We start from the raw sequence: 17,944 nt of genomic DNA, 5'->3' as shown, positions 1-17,944 counted from the left end.
AGAGGTCAGTACTGATTTTGTTTTTCAAGTACTGTTCGACAGCTGACACAAAGCAGTGACATGCAAATTGACATTTGGCACATATTTCTATAAACCATTAACAGAGACCAGTTTGGACATTATTTTCTATTTCTTTCTAGTTAACATGGTAACGTAGATACACAATGCATCCCCAATTCACAGGAAAGAAGAAAACCATTTAAATGCTTTGGCCCACATAAACACACATCAGGCCACAATAAAGCTGTTTACCAAAGCTCTCACCCACTGAGTTATAATTCGACATTGCACCGTTTACAAAGGCTGCTGATCATTTTCCATATCTAATTGTATGCATAATGGTTTAAAGCCATTCAGACACCCTTGTGCTTTTCAAGTATCGAAAGCTTCTAAAAATGTTGTTTACAAAGCTGCAGAGGCAAAAAATGCTCAGTTTTAAATAATACAAAATAATATAAATGCTTGGCTTGAAATAATAAAAAATAACACTAACAGTAAATGCAAAGCTATTTTAGCCTGTCTTGCTTCCTTTCTCCCTGGCAATGGAGAGGAAGCAGATTATGTGTTTGGAATGAAGGGATGCATACAGGCAGGGAGTCCATCCATAGATGATTCAGTTAAGTCTCTTTCTCAGCAGGAAGGGTGGACCCACAGGCACCCTGAGAACCTGAACTGCGAGGGGACCCAGGAGCCAGCCAGCAGACCGAGGAGGTCGAGGGCATGCAAGGTGCCTGATTCCTGAGGAGAGAACAGACAACCAAAAAGATGGGTGGGGGATTTTAAGATGCAGGGCCATGAGCTCCAAGCTCACCATGAGATGGTGTTTCTAAGCAGTTCCTCTACATGTTTCACTCTCACTTTTGATGGTGAAACACCTGCATGCACAGTAGTCTACATTCCTTTCACGCCGCCTGTCCTTATCCAGTCTAAGTAAATATAACATTATGGGTGAGCCCCAAAACTATTGCAATTGTCCAAACAAGACTCCTCAAGAGAATTCCTCATATCTGTTGCCTGTGAACACATCTTTAAAGATTTGAAAACATGACCTTGTGAGTAACACTATTCCCCCTCCCTTTTCTGGACAGAACCAAAACACATAAGAAGCTCCGGCGTCTCACCAGGATTGTGATTTCCTGACTCGAGTTGCAGTGCCTCTCCTTCGAAGGTGGACAAAGTCAGGCAGTTGGTCTCTGCTGATCAGATCGGTCCCGTTTAAGTTCAGGTGAAACATCGCTGGTGGAGTCATGTCCAGCTCCAGCAGCATGATGTTCTCTGCCTATAAGATCACACAATAGGCCTGTTCAATATCATTGACAGTTGCAGTAGTAATTCCTAATCCATTAACATAATTATTTACACCTGTGCTTGCCCTGCTATTTCATTTCAATATGGCTGATCTGAAAAAGGTCTTAAGCGCTCCACAAATAGGTGCCAACATTAGTACCCTGTCACTTGACATGCACATCTGACATTTTTAACTGGCAAGCATTGGATAAACAATGGATTTTATTGAGCAGCGCCAACCAAATAGAACTGAATGGTAATCTACACGGTGGCAACAGCAGAGTTTGACGCTGGTGTACGGAATTGCATTGAAAACAATGGAATCTAATGTAACCGAACGGTGAAAGCGGAATGCACCGCGGACTCATATCAGCATATATGTACAGAGCACTTTAGGCAGAATTGTGTATCTGTCAATATATGAAGGGCCAGAACGCTTGGTATTGCACCAAAGCTTTGTTGTTTTGTCACCCTTTGTCCTTAGCACTAAATGGGTAAAATGGATAAAAATGGGAATTATAACATTGTGTTAATGTAATGAGGTTCCACCAACCCTATATCTGGGAGGCGCTCCTGTGGCTGCTACAGACTGGGCGTATTGACTGATGGGCCGCTTGTACCCCACCACAGATGCTGGTCTTCGCTTAACACGACAGCGGTGGCTACAACACAACAGCAGTAAGTTGCAATTAGGAATCAGGAATCATCATGTGGAAAAAAAAATTTTTTTGAACATGCTCACAAATTCTAACATGAGTAGCATATAGTCATGTAATAACTGTTTCTCATTACGTCTCTGAGGGAATAAGGGGAAGCATCTTCCACTGGTCCTCTTCACTGTCATAATGCAGTCTGTTCATCATTTTGTTCTTCTCCTCAGGAGGGATGAAATTTTCTATTATCAAATTCCTGGAACCACAAATAACAGACATTATTGGCATATAGTTCATTACCACCTTTCTTGACACAGTGATCAATGTTGGATGTTTTCCATACAGACTCAAAGTCTAATGCCAATGATGATTCAGATGGGACTTACAATTCACCTGTGTTTGTGCATGTGTGTTTAAGTGTGAGTGTGTATGTGAGTGTGTATGAGTATTATCATCATGCTAGAGGTTGTACATGTACAATTATATGTCTTCTTGTGACAAAGCTAAATTCTAGTCTTTACTTAATGCCAGAACATGATTCTAATATGTCTAAAGTGATCATTTTACTTGTGATGTTTGTAACTATGCACATACTGTATATGTGTTTGTGAATTTGTCTGTGCATTGCATTTTGAAATTATATGTGCATGCACATAGTCCCATAAAAAAGGGGGAAAAAGAAAGAGTGCATTGGATGACAAATAGTAAAAGTTAGTGCTTACTTAAACTTCATCTCCCTGATCAGTTCGTGTTGTGTTTGTTCCAGCTCCTGTCTTGTAGCCACATGCTCATCAATGATATCTCCAATTTCAGTCTTCACCAGCTGCAACCTTGTATACAACTGTATGCGAAATAACCGACAGACATAAAGTATTAGCCCAAAATGGATAGAATTCAGTTCTTTCAAGGCCTTCACTGGGCTCAAGAGGAGACTGTTATTACCTCAGAGACTGATGACAGGTAGTTTATGGAATATTTTTTAATATGGTTATGGTAACTTAGCAGGTGCTTTTGTCCAAAGCGACTTATAGAATATGACAGTTTTTTTTGTTTAATATCATAATTTCCTTCTCCACCTTTTTCAGTTTCTTGGTCTTAAGTTCAACCTCTTGCTGCAGAGTTGTGAAGGTTTCCATCAGCTCCACTGTTTCCTCATCCTGCTCAAACATCTGCTGTTGCATCTCCCTCTCCTGTCTCATCTGCCCCGATGAGGACACAAAAGAACACAGGGAGTGTGAGATGGAGGGAGGAAGGGAAGGAGGGAGGGCAAGAGTGACTCAGTCAGTCAATAAAACCTGCGTCATCGGCCATTTCAGCACCAATGTAACAAGCGTACAGCCTAGTTTCTTACCTGCTCTGTAATTTCTTGCCTTTTCAGTTCCAACATTTTCTGTTGCTCATTAGTGTGGTCCACAATATTCTTACCACCGACCAACAGCTTGCTTTCCATAGACTGGAGGAAAATAAAAAATAAGGTTGGGATAAACAGATTTCACTGATGGAGAAAAACTAACAACCAAACTTGTCGCCTCACCCACAGGATTCACGAAATGTTTGGACTACTATGAATCCACATACCCAGTTCTCTCACCTTATATTTCTCTATGATGAGTTCCATGGCCTCTTGCTCTTTCTGTAGCTCCTCTACAGTCTTCTCATTCTCTTCAGGAAGCCGGAACATCTCTAAGTTCCCATTTACACTTTTCCTGTACTTGAGTTTTTCCGCTTTCCTCTCCGTCTCATCTCCATCCCTCTCCTCCTGTACGGTCTCCACCACGTCCACGTAACCCCCTTGCGGCTTTTCCACCTCCCCGCTGCTCAGGCTTCTCTTCATCCTCATGCTGTCTCTCCTCTTCCTCCTCCTCTCTTTAGCCAGCATCCCTCGCTCTTCAAGTTGTGCTTTCAGACGGGCAATCTCCTCCTGGAACTCCCTGAGCAGGGCCTCTTTGGGGTCCTCATTTATGTGCGGCTTGTTCTTGATGTTCTTGGCCCGGTTGGCGTACCGCAGGGTTGTGATGGTCTCCTCGTAGTTACAGGATGCGGGGCCAATGGTGGCCACCATTACTGTTTTGGAGTTGCCCCCGAGAGAGTCCTGCAGCAGCCGTGTGAGTTTGGAGTCTCTGTATGGGACATGGGTGCTTGTGCCATCCACCAGGGCTGATATGACATTGCCCAGAGCAGACAGGGACAGGTTGATCTTTGCAGCTTCCTTGAAGCGCTTTCCTTTGGCCCCGGTCTTACTTTGACGCTCGCTGCCTGCCAGATCCACCATGTTAAGTTTTCCTACACGGATGTGATCTTCACCATCCAAGCCTGTCTCACTGCATTCGATGGTGACAATGAAGATGGCGTGTGACCGAGAACTGCGCTCATTCATCTTAGTGAAACCTACAGACCGAGATTGATTCCCCAAGTCCATCACATGTTCAATTTCTTGTATGCTTTTGGTCACCACTGACAAGAGGTCTTTCACATACACCCCAGAATCAGGATTCTCTTTGAGTTCAAGTTTCTTGTTGTTGTCTTTGCACAACAGGTCCCGGATCTCTTCCTGATAAATTTCTATGTAGGAGACACGCACTAGATACCGTTGGTTTTGAGATCTGGATATGTGTGTGAAAATGTGATGAAATGAATTTGGAATGACTCCACGCTTTTCAGGCTCTGGCGAACCCTGCATTGTGTATGTTTTACCTGTCCCCGTCTGTCCATAGGCAAATATAGTTCCATTGAAACCAAGAAGAACCGAGTCCACAAGGGGTTTACATGTGTAGTCATACAGGTCAATTTGGGAGGAGGCCGTGTCATACACCGCATCGAATGTAAATGTTTTCATGATTGCACCGGGCTGCGCCCTCGGATTACGCACCCTAAGCTGTCCCAAATTGACATCTACCTCCACTATTTTCTCATGATTCATCGCCTCCTCTTTCTTTTGCATGGGGCGGCATCGAACTACCACCTTCACCGTTTCGCTGTTCTTAGCCATAGACATCCTCCGCAATCGAATCATAACGTTATCTGAACTCTTCCGCGACATGTCAAAATAGTATCCTATCACAATTCGCACAATAATATGATACCTCTAAGTCCGGCTTCCTCGCTGTCTTTAAGGAGATGTTAGATGCATTTCCCCCAAAATATTTTATGTTCAAGGGCGATGGTCTCCTCTGTGGCATGGTGTCTTCGCTTATATTCCAGTGTGAACTGATGAAGGATTCTTGAGCATTTTGATTCTTGATGCTAATATCTTCAGCTGCTATAATTGATAAGCAATATGGTACAATGAAAAGGATGCTACAGGAAGGACCCAACGCTGACAGCCCAGCCCACCTCTGTACCTCCGTGGTCCCCCTTGCTCCGCAGACAATGGATAGGCTGTGAGGCGTCTCATAGCCCACGCCCTAGGAATACTGCTATAATAAATCTAATGGAACCGTCATGTGAGATTAGCCTTTTGTAGCCTAGGCTACCCTTTGCATGTGTATTTTTGTCTATGAATTAGGCTCGCTATATGTAGACAAATAAGGGCATCCATGCGGATAGAGCAATATTGCAACTAATAGCTATATAAGCTATTAGTGCTAATAAGCGTGCTACTTTGGTATAATTTGTTCAACACCTTGATAGCAAGATATTTCAGATTTCCATTGCATTTATAATTCCGTTTAGGCTACAGCCATACTACTTAATTGGCTAAACTAGTTTACACTGCATGCAATGCTATTGGGTGTGTCAAGGACGTGATGGTTTAGGTCCAATTGGCCTAGTAATAGGCTGGGTCTGTTGGTATTGCATACAAGTAATGGGACTGGCATTTGATAATCTGAATTTAGTCAGGCCATATGGAGTAAAGTTTATCGTTCTTTCACCTCAGCAGCACATTTGCTAGTTCAGTGTTTCATCCACTTGAGCTCATATAAAATAGGCCTATGTTATACCCACACAAAGAAAGCTGTGAGTAGGAATGCTTGTTCTCAGACCAGAAAATAAATCAAAAGACTGTAATTTATTTTGAATTTATTTTTAATTTGATTTATTTAGACTTTCGACTTGCCAAATATCTATAGCAGTCCACCTCTTTGTTGTTGACTAATCACTCGTGATGAGTTTCTGAATTTTAGCCTAGGCCTACTGTCAATTTTGGACCAAAAATGTTAATTAGGCCAAAGACTAATAAACAGGCAACATATTTTGAAACGTTTTGCTTAAACAAGACACTATTTACAAACTTCTTTTCGTTTATCTCTTTTTTTACGTCAACAATAGCATATAGGCCTAGGCCTACATAGGCTATTACATTTACAAACAATTGCTTACTGATATCATAGGAGCCCAAGCTGTCCATAAAGTTACGCAATCTTTGACCAATAGAAATCCAGGAGGGTGTTTCTCGTGCTCCGTGTGTAGAACTTCATCGGATCCGAGTGCAAACTGCGACTTCTATCCCTGAACTCAATGAACTAGGACAACAACGTCTGAGTGGCATTGACTAATGCGTGTGTTTATTTGGTTGTGCCATAACTTTTAATATTGGCGTATTTCGTGTAATTTAGAAGAAAAATAGGTTGAAGAACTGCTGCGTCGTTTGAATGGCATGATTGTCAGTCTCGCGAGTTGCCAATAGCGACCGGATAGTTTACTTCTTACCACATCGTCTCCAAAGCTTAAAGCGAAAATCTATCCTTACCACCAATAACAACTTGCCAGGGTAAATTAGCTCGTTTTGAGGTTAAGTTTAGTTGCTGTCACAGGCCTATTTTCTGGTTTGAAATGGCATGGGAACCTAAACGCCGGCGGCTACTGTGCATGCTGTCGCTAACTTTTGGGTTTTTTATTGTCGAAGTTGTGGTCAGTCGAATGACAGCATCTCTTGCCATGCTTTCGGACTCGTTTCACATGCTTTCGGATGTGATAGCTTTAGCTGTGGCCCTGATATCGGTGCGCTTTGCAGAAATGACACAGTCCACTGCTACGAATACTTACGGCTGGATCAGGGCTGAAGTGATGGGAGCTTTGGTTAATGCGGTGTTCCTGACAGCTTTGTGTTTTACTATCCTGTTGGAGGCTGTGGAGCGCTACACAGTCCCTCATGAAATCGAAAATCCTCGGGCTGTCATCTGGGTCGGTGCCGCTGGTCTTCTTGTCAACCTGTTGGGTCTTTTTCTGTTTCACGAACACGCTGGACATGGGCACTCTCACTCTCATTCCCATTCTCACCGGACCAAGACGAACAAAGTATCAGAAAAATCCAGTAACACAAAATCCAGGCTGGATGGGTCATCAGAAGACCTGTCCTGTAATCTAGTGGTGAACCCCGGGAGCGAGAAGAAAAGTGGTTAGTAGTTTTGACAATTAAATAACCTAGCCTACTTTTCCAGTTTGTTACTTAATATTAGCCTACATGTCTGCTTTTGACTGTTAACTTCCTTAAGATATAGCCTAGCTACAGATTTAAAAAAAAAAAAACTTTAAAATTTGATCATTTTTTGTTATGTTTTTTCTTTCTTTGTAGCTGACATGCTCTGCAATGAGGAAGTAGAGGTGCGTCTTAATGGTGGGGTGCATCTGGAGGACCTTGAGGCCACTCAGGACTCTGCCTCTCAGCTCAATATGCGTGGTGTCTTCCTTCACGTGCTCGGTGATGCTCTGGGCTCTGTCATTGTGGTGGTAAATGCCCTTATCTTCACCTATGTGTGGCAGTCATGTCCTTCGAAAGGCCCTTGCAATAACCCCTGCTTCAGCCAACACTGCCCGCATCTGATGCCCCTTAACGGGACCTCTGACTCAGAGGTGCCCTCTGCTGGACCCTGCTGGGTGCTGTACCTTGACCCCACCCTGTGCGTGCTGATGGTGTTTATCCTGTTGTACACCACCTTTCCGCTGCTCCGGGAGTCAGCACTCATTCTGCTGCAGACGGTGCCCAAGGAGGTGGACGTGCGGCGTCTGCGCCAGCGTCTGCGCAGCCTGGAGGGCGTGCTGGCCGTGCACGAGCTGCACGTCTGGCAGCTGGCCGGCAGCCGCATCATCGCCACGGCTCACATCAAGTGCCATGATCCCGATGCGTACATGGACATCGCCAAGCGCATCAAGGGCATGTTCCATGACGAGGGAATCCACGCCACCACCATCCAGCCTGAATTTGGGGGTGCCGCTGCGGCAGAATCCGGTGATGCTTTGTGTGAGCTCCCATGCCGCATCCAGTGCGCCCCAAAGCAGTGCTGTGGGACTGGAACCATCATCGCGTCTGCAGGGTCCCCCACTTCCCGACGAACCTCAGACTCACAAGTCCAGTACCAATCCCACACTGGGACAGCAGTGACTTACACAGAGGGGCAGGGGGCTGAGGTCAAGTTGCAGAGAGACGTAGAGTCTGCTGTGTGAGACCACTGAGATGGACCTTCACATTGATTTTTAGACTCATACATGCTAAGTACAGATATGCTTCTTTTCTTTCTTATTTTGGTCTGTCATCCTCTCCCTCAGTATCAGATGCCTATCAGCTGGGATTTTCCTCTCCGAGCCTTCAGACTTATGACTCAGACAGGCTAGAACTCATGACTGGAACAACAGGTGACGTGAATGTGCCTTCCGGGCATCATGTGAGATGACAACAAGACAAGCCATGAACTGGGCTAGATAGAAGAAAGAAAACTTTTAAAGATGAATACTCTTTCAGATTATCTAGCTACAAGCTACCTCTTTGGAGTTCATAAAGCTACTGTGCACTGATGTTTCATTAACAGCAATACTGTATCTGAAATCTAGCCTTAACTGCGTGATTGCAATCTGAGAAACTTAGTGTTTAATTCATATACAGCTGGAAATGCTCTTGTTCGCTCAGATATCTTCTTCTGTTATCCTTAACATTTTTATGCAAGATACTATCTAACAATAATAAGGATTATATATTTTCTGTCAGTAATATTTTCATTTTAATTTAGTTTAAAGCAAAGTGTAAAAAAAAGCAAGTGCCCATGAAAAATCAGAATGTCATCTAACTCTATAGACCTGAAGGAAGTATACAACCTAATATTCAGAATTTTACCTGATTCAAGATCTAAAGAATATAATTTAATTTCTTGGAAATAATTTATTATACAACACTGTGGGACAGTGTTTGTAAAGTTACATTATTTAAAGGAAAACTATGCCACCATTTTGAGATTTATTTTTATGAGCAACTACTTTTGGTATTACCTTCAAATTAATCTTAATGATGGTCATTATTCGTAGGCTATGCACTGTGTAGTTTCATTGTGTAGGTTGTTCTGGTAAGAACATGCACTAAAATGTAAGACAAGCCTTCACAGCCAATGCCAATGACCAGAAGGCACCAGCTCACCAGAAGGCACAAGTTAGCATGTTAGTGAGCTTTTATCAGTGCCAACTGGGCAGTCTGAGATGTTTGCAAAGTTTTTGCCTGCTTTTTAGATTAGATTCCATAATGATGCTTTAAGTCAGTTACCCACACCAAGAGTTTTCTCTTGGCAATTATGTGTAATCATTAAAAAAAAAAATCACCATTGATTTATTTTTATAGTTTGAGTTGTTTATAAGTTCCTTTTAAATGTGAATGACTTTACAAGGACTAGTTTGCTAATTAAGAATGTTTTAATGAGTTAAGAAGTGAAATCTACGTCCGAAAACAGTTTGTTAGAACAGTTGCAATCTCTCTAGCCTTTTTACTTTATATTTGCTTTTGCTGAACAATAAAGAGATTTTATTTCATCGGAGTAATCTTGTAAGTGCAGAGAAGATTCAAGGCTGGCATGTATTGGTCTGGTCAGTGGTGTATTTTACAGCTGAGCAAACAAAGTGTTTTTTTTTTTTCTCCTTTTTTATTCACAGATGGACCTTGAGACCAGCACCATGTATTACTGTTTACACAGTTACCGAGTATATATCCACTCAACAGTGTGATCACTATTACCGGCTGTGTCTCAATCTCTGTCCTGATTCATCTGCAGCCTTGCTGTGCTAGCATATGAGTGGCTGGATGCAATCAGTTGTGATATTTAGAAAGAAAAGGCTGGGGATCAAGCAAGAGCAATAGGTTTACCCAGTACAGTCTGATGCAATCACTTCAGTGGTCTGTAGCGCTCTGTGTGCTAAAACAATGGAGAAAGGCTTTCATTCAATCTACTTAAGTCCACAGTCCTCCAACCTCTCTGGGCCACAGTAGCCTCATATATTGCTCATAGTTAGACAGCAATAATTGTTTGTCACTGTTTAGTTATGTTTGTATAAACAGTGTTTTTGATATAGTGTTTCTAAACATTTGAAAGCAAATGGGAACTTGATTAAATTGTCACACTAAACTCAGGAGGAGTTTAGGTCTATGATTACTTCCCATTCTCAATGAATATATCTCTTATCAATCGAATGTGAATAGGTACCCCACAGCCTAGAAAAAGGGATCTTTAAATAATCTTTGAATAATGCAAATAATGGTGCTATGGTTGCAATGTAAAATAAATGTATTTTCATTGCATTAACCTATGAGCCAACAGAAAAACTAGATATCAACTGTGCAGTAGCCTATACTTCTCGGAGAACGGCTGTACAATAATGCAGAGCTGTATATCTTCGGTTCTGCAATAATAGATCAACTCTGCCACGCCGTGGTAAAAATGGCACATTCACAAAGATACAGCACCTCGCCTTCTCTCTCCAATACAGTAGGCGGCGGTATGAACCTTCCAGTTGGTCAAAAGAAAGAGAAAAACTAAATTGTTGGTGCTGTCTGGATGGATGCTGGTGTTGTAAACTGTCATTTATGCAGTTGAACCTGGCATTAATGCAGTCCATGAAGTATCACAACAGTTTACAGTGTCCTGAAGTGTTAGCCAGGTATGTCGCTCAGTCTGCATGTGTTGGCAGCATTAGACACAACTGAGTTGTTTGCAGATGAATGAATGTTGGCAACTGACCTGACCTAGCTGGTCTGGCTAGCCATGTTGACGTTAGCCAATCAGCCTGTTACCTTACTAACGTTATGTTATTTTAGTGTTTTCTTGTACTTCCTGGTTATCCATGTGTTCGGCTTCCAAAAAGGAGGGTTAGCCCCAAATTAATATTGTCTTTGACGATGCTTTGCATTTCAGACTCGAAGCATGTAAGGTAGTTTAGCTAAAACAAGTCAAGGTCAGTTTACTGTGAACCAGTCTTACTACGTGCCGAGCACATTCCCCTTTTCATAACGCTACCCTTTATTCGTCAACTTGCAGGTAATGATGTCTGCTCGGTCTCTATGGACGTTTTTTACGCCTGTGGGTAGGAGAGGTTTGTGTACTTGTGCTCCAATTAGTTGGGGGACGTCACAACATATTCCTTGTGTTCGGCGCGGGACTACGCCGTACCCAGGATTGCCTAAGTACACCCGCCCCCTCTACGTACGCAATTACAGCCCATTTGGGACTACTGCACTTCAGACGTATGGATCGGTACTACAACCTCTGTTCTGCAAGGATAACATAAGCCACAGACCTTCAACTGTGTTAAAGTTGTCAGAAGAACCATGGAGGGCATGTCTGATGCAGATGCGTTTCAGATCAACTATTGCCACCAAATCGGTGTTGAAACAGGGAGGCCTGCCTGCTAAACGGACCGTCAAAGGTGCAAGAACGAAACAGCCTTCCAGAGTAAATCAACCATTGCCAGAAGAAGACCCGGTAGGACTCCATTTCTGCAGCGATTCTAAGCATTGCTCTGTAGTATTACCTCTTTTGAAAACCAACCACACTTGCATATATTGGTTGTACGTTTTACTGTCTGTCTGTGCCCTGATCATTTTCTTACAGGATGTAATGCAGTGCATTGCTTTTGCAACAGCGGACCAGTACCATTTGCCCACTCTCTGCCACGACTTAATAGCCAATGGTTTCTATGAAATTACAGATCTGCCAAGAGGTTGGTGTGTTAAAACACTTGACAATGTCATGTTTAACAACAGAGAAAATAGTTTTGGAGAGAGACTGAAATTAATTTATCATGTACTTACTTCAGATGCCTCCAATGTGCTGGTGATTGGAACGGACAACATATTGAAAGCTAATGACCATGCGATGATGTTCTTCTTCAGGTACAATAATAATTGTATGTACTTACATGTTGATAACAACCAAGGGTATCCATCATTACAATTTAACTTCCCATTACTATGACCAGGAACTGTCACTGCATGGTTCCACACAGTGTGGTCAAAACTTAAATTCAACTTATCAACAACAACAAAAAAACATAGCACTTGCATAGAGAATGGGGGAGTCCCATACAAGAAAATCTGGTGTGAAAGTAACTGTTTATTTTGTTTTGTAGGGAAGGGTCTGTGGTTTTCTGGAATGTTGAGGAGAAAACGGTAAGTGTGTAACAATGTTATATATCTGAGGGTATGGGCTGCAATGTTATCAAATGAAAGTCCACCCTTGCAATGCATGCCAATACGTATAATAGTTTATAAGTTGTATCTCAAAATTGTTCTGACTTCTATAGATGAAAGCTGTGATGCGGATCTTGGAACAGCATGAAATTCAGCCATATGAGGTGGCTTTGGTTCACTGGGAAAATGAAGAGATCAACTACTCTATTGGGGAGTATGTAATATCAGTGTATTAACTAATCTATTGAATAGTATGTAATATCAGTGTATGAACCACTCTATTGGAGAGTATGTTATGTCAGTAATATGTAAGTAAATAGTTCAGTTCCAGTCACATTACATTATTTGTCATTTACACCACATTGTTGCACTCATGCATGGATATTTAGCAGAGAGTTTAATCCAGAGTGACACTGTACAGTTTAGTAATACACTTTCTGTGCTCCCAAGGACTCAAATCCGTTTAGTGTACTTAGATCCAACCATGTTTCCTCATGTGACATCATATTTGCCTCATCCAAGGGGAAACTCCAAGCTTCATCGTGGGAGTTTTCACCTCAACGGTGAGATGGACTATGAGCAGTTGGTTCTGGAAAAGTTTGCCTTCTCCAATGCCCTGTCTCTATCTGGTAAGAGTTGAAAGATCCCTTGGTCATTTTTTAAATGTTCACAGATTCTCTTTGCATGGCCAACACCGGATGGGCAAATTATGTCTGACACTTCATCTCTATCCTAGTTAAGTTGGCCATATGGGAAGTCTGTTTGGACAATTTTGTGGAGTCAATCCAGTCGATCCCTGAGGTACTTTGCAGGCTAACTTGTATTGGTATTTGGTGGAAGAAAACAATAATACTTTTGCAGACTTTTTTATCCTTTTCGTTTTAATCTGGGTGTTTGTGCTTCACAGATGCTGAAATCAGGCCAGAGGGTCAAACTGTCGAGGTCTGAGGTCCTGCAGAAGACTGGAGAACTTTTTGCTTTAAGGTAAACGAAAGCCTTACCGTAATACCAGTCACTGAGTTAGCCTAACACAGGCCATACACTGACCAGGCAGAATCATTATTGTTTGTTTGAAATAGTTTGTTTACTCCTTGAAGGCACTGTATAAACCTAAGTTCTGACCTGCTGATCACCCCAGACTTCTACTGGGACAGAGAAAACCTTGAGCAGCTGTATGACAAAACCTGCCAGTTCCTCAGCATCAACCGTAGGGTCAAGGTAGGGTACCTGTGATGGGGATGACTTTGTGGAAAACAAAGCACTTAGTTGAAAGTTCTTTGTTGTTATATACATTACATTTAGGGCAGATTTATCAAGATTGTAAACTCCATCCTAACACTTTATGAATCACACATTCATCTTGAGCTGTTGCTCTGTGTTAACTGACCTTTCTAACTGGTCCATGTTTCCTTTAGGTTGTGAATGAGAAGCTGCAGCACTGCACGGAGCTTACTGACCTGATGAGGAACCACTTGAGTGAGAAACACAGTCTGAGACTGGAGTGGATGATTGTCATCCTCATTACCATTGAGGTCAGACTTTCCTTCCTTCCTGATTCTATTGTACACAGGACCACATGTACAACATGCAGTAGTCTACCGTAGTGGAAATACAATTGTGACTGTTTGGCATACCCTACAGTTTTACGTTATGCAGTATTTAAAACTTCAGACTGACTTTGGGGCGATAGTATGGCATAAACTCAATTTAATTATTGTGCAGATAAAGTTTCCAGATATGGTTGGAGGATGTAGTGGTAGTATTTTTCATCTGTTTTTTCCCTATTTCATCAGGATACAGGGCTTTCCCATTTTGAAAGTAAACCTGTAGAAATTAACAAGTTCACCCAGATATGTAAACTGTATTTAATAAACAGCTGGTGCATGACTGTTCCCATTTTTGTCTTTTAGGTGATGTTTGAACTTGCCAGAGTGATCTTCTGAAGAACACTTTGTGGCCTGGGCACAAGACTTTGTCATTTGCACAACCTTGTTTTTTTTGCTTTTTTTGGGGGGGGGGGGGGCTTTGGAAGAATAAATAACTAAACTATCTATTAATGTACTACATTTTTGTTTTTTAATTATTATGATGAATGAATGATATCCACAATGTTTGTTTTAACAGGTAATTCACCTTCGAAAATAATAAATACTATATATAATGTATAATAATCATGATAACACCATGGCCAAGCTAGTATGTTATTGTGAAATGTGGTGATTGTTATTATATAACTGGACCGTGCTTGGGAGCAGCCTGGGGCGCGCGCGCGCGAGAACAAGCGGTTTTTGAGGCGCCCTGAGCACACTCAAGACGCGCGAAAATAGTCATGTGATCACAACGTAAATGCTCCGGAAAGCCCAAACCTCCACCAGTACCTCCGTTTTACACAGGAAAAGAACAACTTGTTACAACTGCTCTGCTCTACTGACATAGTCCTATCATCTACATTTGACGAACTATTATAAGGTATGTAGAAAATATTTAAGCAACTATTAAAACTGCACTGATAAGTGAACGCATCTCCCATTGTGAAACAAACGAGGCATGCCTCCCTTAACGTTTCCGTGCTATGTACATTTCTTGTGTTTTGGACGTCTCTAACGTAAATAGATAACGTTTGGGTAACCTTAACTCAAACCTAATAACTTTACCAGAATGCAGTCTTGTCGCCTGACATTTCCAGTGAGTATCTGATGGTTAGTTTGGACATCATCAGTGACTTTGAATACATGACGTTAACATAATGTACAGTGGCAACACTGTTGACGTAAACGTATGTTAACGTTAACACTCCAGGGACATGATGTTTACATGATGTTACTTTTTAAACTTAAATTGTAACTGTGTGCCTGATTTTCTCGTAATATTTACATTCTTACAAGCTAGCCGTTCCATAGACAGTAAAATAAAGGAAAATACTGGAGTCCAGGGGGTGAACTGTAACTTAACATTCGAGTGCATGGGACTCCCTTGGACTAGGTTAGCAGAATTTAAAATGGTCCAAGTGAATCATTTACCCATCAAGACACTTCCAGGGAAGGGACACCTCTACAAGTACAGTCAGTGCATTCAGTGGAGGTCATGAAGTCCGAAAAAATCTAATTATTGCGATGAAGTCTATCGGAAGTTAGCAAGATCTGCTAACAACATTATTAAAGCAGCCTCAACCTGTATGAACCTACGTCAGAACATTTCCTGTGTATACAGTCGAGGTGAATAAAACGTAAATAAAAGGATTTTCCATGTGTTGAAATGAATACATACTTTATTCTCTGTATTCTCCTCAACCTCCCTTAAGTTAATGAGTACTCATTGAAGAATATTAGGTTGTTGAGTACAGACTGTTACATTTCCTGTGTGTGTGTGTTTCACTTAGTACATTTGCAGGGGTGCAGGGATGGAGCTGGCCCATCATGGTCTGGTTCTCCTACAAAGGCTGAATGCTCAGAGGGAGTTTGGCTTCCTGTGCGACTGCACCATCGTTGTTGGAGATGTTTTCTTCAAAGCTCACAAAGCTGTCCTGGCTGCCTTCTCTAACTACTTCAGGATGCTTTTCATTCATCAGGACAGGTACTTTGCTGATAAGGACATGACCATTAGTGTACTGCTGACTTACAACAATTAACAACATAGATAGTTTGGAAAGGCTTTGTTAACTTGCCATGGAATGTTTAGTTATTAAGGATATTTTTCTCTCTTGAAGTGAGTGTGTACGTCTGAAGCCGGCAGACATCCACCCAGAGATCTTCAGCTACCTCCTGAACCTGATGTACACAGGGAAGCTGACCCCACAGCTTATCGACCCAATGCGACTGGAGCAGGGTGTCAAGTTCCTGCATGCTTACCCTCTTCTGCAGGAAGCCAGCCTGGACCTGCAGCCCAGCGTGCAGTCTGCTATGCTAACCAACTCCCTGTACGGCATCCAGATCTCAGAACAGCTCTCCAGTACCTCCTCGCCCCGCAAGCGAAAGCACCCCTCCTTCCTGTCCCCTGAAAATTCAGCCTGTGTTCCCAAACAGGAGCTTGGAGGTGTGGAGATGGCTGTTTGCGAGTCGCCCCAAGTGTCAGCGGAGAGGAAGGTGTCCTATAGTCCCACCGCCCCCTCTGCGTGCCCCCCACTACCATACGTGCAGGTGGGCCTGGCTCAGCGCAGCGCCTCCCGCAGGAAGCACTACACGTGCAGGCTCTGCAGCAGCCTGTTCACCCAGCGCAGTCAGTTGAGGGAGCACATGGTCCTTCACCTGCAACAGGGCTCCCAGCAGGGGGAGCATGCGAGCTCACAGCCCCAGGAGCAGGAGCCGGTTGGAAATAGAAGTGGAGACATGACGCCTGACAGCTCTCTCGCTGAGCCCGAAGCGGAGGAAGAGACGGCGCGCGCTGACAGCGATGTTGTCAACAGTGACGGGGAGTTGCCGGCCCTGGTGGTTCAGCAGGGTGGAGACTCTACACCCCCACCCTCGGACATCGCCGATATCGACCGCCTCGAGGAAGGGTCTGCGGTGGACGCGGGTGGGGATGCCAAACGCCGGCGGTTCCAGTGCCCGACCTGCGGTCGCAAGTTCCTGCAGCGGAGCCACTGGCGCGAGCACATGTACACCCACACGGGAAAGCCTTACCGCTGCAGCGCGTGCCACAAGTCTTTCTGCCGTGCCAGTCAGGCGGCGCGCCACACCTGTCGCCTGCTCTCCCAGGACGCTTACACCATGGTGGACCCCCAGTGCCTGCTGTTGTGTGACGGGGTAGACGGCAGCCAGACAGAGGCCCTCTTCTTGCCCTCTAGCCGGCCATATAAGTGCCACTCCTGTGCCACCCCCTTCAGTAGCCCGGCTGAGGTCTTCAAACATCACTGCAGTCAGGCAGTAGCTGCGCAGGGTTTTGTACGCCCACAAGATGCAACCCAGAGCAATGGTTCAAGAGATACAAGTCCAGTACGTCCTGATGGTAATGAAAGCTGAAAGCCTTGGGTCGAAAATCTTTTTTTCTTGTGCCACAACATTTACAGGTTTTCATGTAAATTGATTTTATGTTCTCTTTATTCAACATAATATTAAATTTTTGTATTTACATCTTTATATAGATTCTTTTTTTGTCTGAAAACTGTTAATATTTTTGATAAAGTTTGTTGATAATAAACAGATTTTTGTAAATAATATTCTATGTAACTGTGTTTGACTCTTCATCTTATATAGTGATGTGTAGCTCTATATTATGTAGCTCAAAAGTGCTCACCTTAGAGCAGAGCCATTCTTCATAAGCATCCACTGACTTTTATTAACCATGTTGACATAAAATAAAATTGTCTTAGCTTAGTCCTTGCCATGCCCTTGTCAATTGTGTCCCAAACATGTTAGTAAATTATTATTACATTACATTTAGCAGACACTTCTTATGGCTAAATGGTTAACATAGCACATACATCTACTGTGTCATGTATGGGTGGATAAGGTCCATAAAGAAATGGCTGGGTGAGTTTGGTGTGGCCTGCACAGAGCCCTGACCTCAACCCCATCAAACCCTTTTGGGATGATTCCAATCCAGGCCTTCTCTTCCAACATCCGTGTTCAATCTCAGAAATACCCCTTTGGATGACTGGGCAAACAATTCCACAGACGCACTCCAA

The 17,944-nt window shown here is 43.0% G+C and overlaps 4 protein-coding genes and 1 long non-coding RNA gene across 6 annotated transcripts; 4 read left to right on the top strand and 1 right to left on the bottom strand.

The window, feature by feature from the left end:
* Positions 1–111: 111 nt before the first annotated feature.
* On the bottom strand, positions 112–5,492 carry kif3cb (kinesin family member 3Cb). The gene is made up of 8 exons (XM_042071627.1): positions 3,532–5,492; positions 3,292–3,393; positions 3,017–3,139; positions 2,663–2,781; positions 2,080–2,196; positions 1,841–1,949; positions 1,122–1,279; positions 112–738 (listed from the first exon to the last, which is right to left on the bottom strand). Exons 1-8 carry the CDS (start codon positions 4,978–4,980, stop codon positions 618–620), a joined length of 2,298 nt encoding a protein of 765 aa, XP_041927561.1. The 5' UTR covers positions 4,981–5,492; the 3' UTR covers positions 112–617.
* LOC121692756 lies at positions 779–2,649 on the top strand. The gene is made up of 4 exons (XR_006025340.1): positions 779–948; positions 1,089–1,225; positions 1,918–1,965; positions 2,168–2,649. It is a non-coding gene; the product is annotated as an uncharacterized LOC121692756 (long non-coding RNA).
* Positions 5,493–5,556: 64 nt separating the features above from the next.
* LOC121692754 (zinc transporter 1-like) lies at positions 5,557–9,671 on the top strand. The gene is made up of 2 exons (XM_042071628.1): positions 5,557–7,278; positions 7,456–9,671. Exons 1-2 carry the CDS (start codon positions 6,714–6,716, stop codon positions 8,322–8,324), a joined length of 1,434 nt encoding a protein of 477 aa, XP_041927562.1. The 5' UTR covers positions 5,557–6,713; the 3' UTR covers positions 8,325–9,671.
* A 972-nt stretch (positions 9,672–10,643) lies between these two features.
* Positions 10,644–14,351, top strand: rmnd1 (required for meiotic nuclear division 1 homolog). Of its 2 annotated transcripts, XM_042071629.1 has the most exons (12): positions 10,644–10,793; positions 11,171–11,614; positions 11,744–11,852; positions 11,949–12,024; positions 12,261–12,300; positions 12,435–12,535; positions 12,844–12,950; positions 13,058–13,122; positions 13,229–13,305; positions 13,419–13,539; positions 13,737–13,853; positions 14,232–14,351. In XM_042071629.1, exons 2-12 carry the CDS (start codon positions 11,174–11,176, stop codon positions 14,262–14,264), a joined length of 1,287 nt encoding a protein of 428 aa, XP_041927563.1. In that variant the 5' UTR covers positions 10,644–10,793; positions 11,171–11,173; the 3' UTR covers positions 14,265–14,351. The 2 variants fall into 2 exon arrangements, 1 of the variants encoding a protein (XP_041927563.1); XR_006025339.1 differs by lacking the exon at positions 14,232–14,351 and having other exon boundaries at positions 13,460–13,539; positions 13,737–13,845.
* A 241-nt stretch (positions 14,352–14,592) lies between these two features.
* zbtb2a (zinc finger and BTB domain containing 2a) lies at positions 14,593–17,474 on the top strand. The gene is made up of 3 exons (XM_042073004.1): positions 14,593–14,790; positions 15,701–15,894; positions 16,028–17,474. Exons 2-3 carry the CDS (start codon positions 15,722–15,724, stop codon positions 17,277–17,279), a joined length of 1,425 nt encoding a protein of 474 aa, XP_041928938.1. The 5' UTR covers positions 14,593–14,790; positions 15,701–15,721; the 3' UTR covers positions 17,280–17,474.
* Positions 17,475–17,944: the final 470 nt, after the last annotated feature.

Source organism: Alosa sapidissima, chromosome 19 (genome assembly GCF_018492685.1).
Source record: "Alosa sapidissima isolate fAloSap1 chromosome 19, fAloSap1.pri, whole genome shotgun sequence".
Lineage (NCBI taxonomy): Eukaryota > Metazoa > Chordata > Actinopteri > Clupeiformes > Clupeidae > Alosa > Alosa sapidissima.
This window is presented reverse-complemented; position numbering and strand designations above follow the sequence as displayed.